Raw genomic sequence first — 5,390 nt, 5'->3', positions numbered from 1 at the left:
CCCCCTAATATACCAACGCTGACCCCCCTAATATACCAACACTGACCCCCTAATATACCGCTGACCCCCTAATATACCAACACTGACCCCCTAATATACACACTGACCCCCTAATATACAAACACTGACCCCCTAATATACCAACACTGACCCCCTAATATACCAACACTGACCCCCCCTAATATACCAACACTGACCCCCCTAATATACCTGACCCCCTAATATACCTGACCCCCTAATATACAAACACTGACCCCCCTAATATACCACACTGACCCCCTAATATACCCTGACCCCCCCTAATATACAAACACTGACCCCCCTAATATACCACACTGACCCCCTAATATACAAACACTGACCCCCTAATATACCCACTGACCCCCTAATATACCAACACTGACCCCCTAATATACCAACACTGACCCCCCTAATATACCAACACTGACCCCCCCCTAATATACCAACACTGACCCCCCTAATATACCAACACTGACCCCCCTAATATACCAACACTGACCCCCTAATATACAACACTGACCCCCTAATATACAAACACTGACCCCTAATATACCAACACTGACCCCCTAATATACACACTGACCCCCTAATATACAAACACTGACCCCCCTAATATACCAACACTGACCCCCCTAATATACCAACACTGACCCCCTAATATACCAACACTGACCCCCCCTAATATACCAACACTGACCCCCCTAATATACCAACACTGACCCCCCTAATATACAAACACTGACCCCCTAATATACCAACACTGACCCCCCTAATATACAAACACTGACCCCCCCTAATATACCAACACTGACCCCCCTAATATACCAACACTGACCCCCCTAATATACCAACACTGACCCCCCCTAATATACCAACATTGACCCCCTAATATACCAACACTGACCCCCCTAATATACCAACACTGACCCCCCTAATATACCAACGCTGACCCCCTAATATACCAACACTGACCCCCCTAATATACAAACACTGACCCCCTAATATACCAACACTGACCCCCTAATATACCAACACTGACCCCCTAATATACAAACACTGACCCCCCCCTAATATACCAACACTGACCCCCCTAATATACCAACACTGACCCCCCTAATATACCAACACTGACCCCCCTAATATACCAACACTGACCCCTAATATACATACACTGACCCCCCTAATATACAAACACTGACCCCCTACTATCCTCTCCCTCTTCTCCCTCCCTCTCCTCCTCCTCTCCCTCCCTCCTCTCCCTCCTCTCCTCCTCCCTCCCTCCCTCCCTCCCTCCCTCCCTCTCTCCCTCCCTCCCCTCCCTCCCTCCCTCCCCCTCCTCTCCCTCCCTCCTCTCCCCTTCTCCCTCCCTCCTCTCCCCTCCCTCCCTCCCTCCTCCCTCCCCTCCCTCCCTCCCTCCCTCTCTCCCTCCCTCCCCTCTCTCCCTCCCTCTCTCCCTCCCCCTCCCTCCCTCCCTCCTCTCCCTCCCTCTAGTCGTACCAGTAAGGCGTTCAGCAACAAGCAGACGGTGAAGCAGTGTGGGTGTTCGGAGGTCTACAGAGACTGTCTGCAGACCTTCCTGCCTGCGCTGAGCTGTCCCGTCCAGAGGGGGTCGCTGCGTAGCGCCGTCCGCTCATTCCTCCACCGCATGATCATCTGTCTGGAGGAAGAGGTCCTGCCCTTCGTCCCGGCGGCATCAGAACACATGCTGAAGGACTGTGAGGCCAGAGACCTGCAGGAGTTTATTCCCCTCATCAGTCAGATTACTGCCAAGTTCAAGGTAACTCGGGGACCCAAACACACAGTTACAGAGAACATCTAGGGCTGGTTTCCTGGACTCAGTTAGGATCTCCATAAGGAAGGGTTTTGGTTCAGGACTAAGATTAATCTGTCCAGGAAACCGGTCCTTAAAATATATCTATGGTAGGGGACTGACAGCTAAACAGCCAAGCTAAACGGGTTAGGTTTAGGGTTAGCTAACGTTAGGGACAGTCTATGCCCCCATTCCCTGGACCAGGTGTCTCTGTTCCTGCAGCAGGTATTCATGCCTCTGGTCCCGTCTGTCTCTGTCTCTCTCCTCCCCAGGACCAGGTATCTCCGTTCCTGCAGCAGGTATTCATGCCTCTGGTCCTCTCTCCCTCTCTCTCTCTCTCCTCTCCAGGACCAGGTATCTCCGTTCCTGCAGCAGGTATTCATGCCTCTGGTCCTCTCTCTCTCTCCTCTCCAGGACCAGGTATCTCCGTTCCTGCAGCAGGTATTCATGCCTCTGGTCCTCTCTCTCTCTCTCTCTCTCTCTCTCTCCAGGACCAGGTATTCATGCCTCTGGTCCTCTCTCTCTCTCTCTCTCTCTCCTCTCCAGGACCAGGTATCTCCGTTCCTGCAGCAGGTATTCATGCCTCTGGTCCTCTCTCTCTCTCTCTCCTCTCCAGGACCAGGTATCTCCGTTCCTGCAGCAGGTATTCATGCCTCTGGTCCTCTCTCTCTCTCTCTCTCTCCTCTCCAGGACCAGGTATTCATGCCTCTGGTCCTCTCTCTCTCTCTCTCTCTCCTCTCCAGGACCAGGTATCTCCGTTCCTGCAGCAGGTATTCATGCCTCTGGTCCTCTCTCTCTCTCTCTCTCTCTCCTCTCCAGGACCAGGTATCTCCGTTCCTGCAGCAGGTATTCATGCCTCTGGTCCTCTCTCTCCTCTCCAGGACCAGGTATCTCCGTTCCTGCAGCAGGTATTCATGCCTCTGGTCCTCTCTCTCTCTCCTCTCCAGGACCAGGTATCTCCGTTCCTGCAGCAGGTATTCATGCCTCTGGTCCTCTCTCTCTCTCTCTCTCTCTCCTCTCCAGGACCAGGTATTCATGCCTCTGGTCCTCTCTCTCTCTCTCTCCTCTCCAGGACCAGGTATCTCCGTTCCTGCAGCAGGTATTCATGCCTCTGGTCCTCTCTCTCTCTCTCTCTCTCTCTCTCTCCTCTCCAGGACCAGGTATTCATGCCTCTGGTCCTCTCTCTCTCCTCTCTCCAGGACCAGGTATCTCCGTTCCTGCAGCAGGTATTCATGCCTCTGGTCCTCTCTCTCTCTCTCTCTCTCTCCTCTCCAGGACCAGGTATTCATGCCTCTGGTCCTCTCTCCTCTCCAGGACCAGGTATCCCCGTTCCTGCAGCAGGTATTCATGCCTCTGGTCCTCTCTCTCTCTCCTCTCCAGGACCAGGTATCTCCGTTCCTGCAGCAGGTATTCATGCCTCTGGTCCTCTCTCTCTCTCTCTCTCTCTCCTCTCCAGGACCAGGTATCCCCGTTCCTGCAGCAGGTATTCATGCCTCTGGTCCTGGCCATCTTTGAGGTGTTGTGTCGTCCTGCTGAGGACAACGACCAGGCAGCAGCCCTGGAGAAACAGATGTTACGGAGAAGCTACTTTACCTTCATACAGACGATAACCTCCAGCGGGATCAACCAAGTCCTGGCCAACCAGGGTGAGTACTGTGGGGTTCCCCAGGGTGAGTACTGTGGGGTTCCCCAGGGTGAGTACTGTGGGGTTCCCCAGGGTGAGTACTGTGGGGTTCCCCAGGGTGAGTACTGTGGGGTTCCCCAGGGTGAGTACTGTGGGGTTCCCCAGGGTGAGTACTGTGGGGTTCCCCAGGGTGAGTACTGTGGGGGTTCCCCAGGGTGAGTACTGTGGGGTTCCCCAGGGTGAGTACTGTGGGGTTCCCCAGGGTGAGTACTGTGGGGTTCCCCAGGGTGAGTACTGTGGGGTTCCCCAGGGTTCTGAGTGTGTGTTCTGTTACCCAGGTGTTGAGAACATTAAGTGGGTTCTAAGTGTGTGTGTGTGTGATTCTAAGTGTGTGGTTCTCTAGGGTTCTAGGTGTGTGTGGTGTGATTCCTCAGCTATAAATATTTTGTTGTGTGGTTCTCCAGGGTTCTAGGTGTGTGGTGCGATTCCTCAGCTATAAATATTTTGTTGTGTGGTTCTCCAGGGTTCCTCAGCTATAAATATTTTGTTGTGTGGTTCTCCAGGGTTCTAGGTGTGTGTGGTGTGATTCCTCAGCTATAAATATTTTGTTGTGTGGTTCTCCAGGGTTCTAGGTGTGTGTGGTGTGATTCCTCAGCTATAAATATTTTGTTGTGTGGTTCTCCAGGGTTCTAGGTGTGTGTGTGGTGTGATTCCTCAGCTATAAATATTTCGTTGTGCGGTTCTCCAGGGTTCTAAGTGTGTGTGTGGTTCCTCCCCCAGGTGTTGAGAACATAGAGCGTGTTCTGTTCACCATCATCCAGGGAGCTGTGGATTTCCCCGATCCCATCGCCCAGAAGACCTGCTTCATCGTTCTGTCCAAGCTGGTGGAACTCTGGGGTGAGTAGAACGATACCTCCCGAATACCACCATCTGTCCGCTGCTGTTGATCCGTCCAGACAGAAATGGACCGTGGAGACGGATCGGAACAATTGTTCTGGAAACATGACCAGCAAGATATTAGTTTAATGTCTTTTTTTTTTTTTGTTGTCTTGGACTGGGTTGTATTCACTAGAAACCTTTTTTGGGCTGAAACGGGCAGGGACTTTGCTGAATTTATCCGAATAGAAACTCTTGTTTTCATTGTAAAACTTTTTTTTTTTGCTACGGTTTGGCGCTAATGAATACACCCCTCGGTGTAAAAGTTAAACGTTTTGAACTGGGACTGATTTTTGTTTGTTTGTTTGTCCTTCAGGAGGTAAAGACGGCATGGCTGGGTTCCCAGACTTCATCTATAAACACATCGTCCCAGCATGCTTCCTGGCTCCTCTCAAACCATCCTTTGATCTCACAGACGCTCAGACAGTCCTGGTGAGTACCTGGAACCAGATTATTATCTCAGACAGTCCTGGTGAGTACCTGGAACCAGATTATTATCTCAGACAGTCCTGGTGAGTACCTGGAACCAGATTATTATCACAGACAGTCCTGGTGAGTACCTAGAACCAGATTATTATCACAGACAGTCCTGGTGAGTACCTGGAACCAGATTATTATTATCACAGACAGTCCTGGTGAGTACCTGGAACCAGATTATTATCACAGACAGTCCTGGTGAGTACCTGGAACCAGATTATTATTATCACAGACAGTCCTGGTGAGTACCTGGAACCAGATTATTATTATCACAGACAGTCCTGGTGAGTACCTGGAACCAGATTATTATTATCACAGACAGTCCTGGTGAGTACCTGGAACCAGATTATTATTATCACAGACAGTCCTGGTGAGTACCTGGAAACAGATTATTATCACAGACAGTCCTGGTGAGTACCTGGAACCAGATTATTATTATCACAGACGGTCCTGGTGAGTACCTGGAACCAGATTATTATTATCACAGACAGTCCTGGTGAGTACCTGGAACCAGATTATTAT

At 50.9% G+C, this 5,390-nt stretch overlaps 1 protein-coding gene across 1 annotated transcript in view; it reads left to right on the top strand.

The window, feature by feature from the left end:
- Positions 1–1,512: 1,512 nt before the first annotated feature.
- The window catches only part of LOC106596097 (exportin-T), a gene marked incomplete at its 5' end in the record, with an annotated part of 5,894 nt that continues 2,016 nt past the window's right edge, over positions 1,513–5,390 (top strand). The window contains 4 exons of the mRNA XM_045714037.1: positions 1,513–1,798; positions 3,288–3,477; positions 4,236–4,352; positions 4,708–4,823. Coding sequence (XP_045569993.1) covers positions 1,513–1,798; positions 3,288–3,477; positions 4,236–4,352; positions 4,708–4,823 — 709 coding nt within the window. The remainder of the gene's footprint in view (positions 1,799–3,287; positions 3,478–4,235; positions 4,353–4,707; positions 4,824–5,390) is intronic.

The sequence above is a fragment of the Salmo salar genome, unplaced genomic scaffold (genome assembly GCF_905237065.1).
Source record: "Salmo salar unplaced genomic scaffold, Ssal_v3.1, whole genome shotgun sequence".
Classification (NCBI taxonomy): Eukaryota; Metazoa; Chordata; class Actinopteri; order Salmoniformes; family Salmonidae; genus Salmo; species Salmo salar.
The sequence above is the reverse complement of the archived record's forward strand: the minus strand, read 5'-3'. Positions and strand labels throughout refer to the sequence as shown.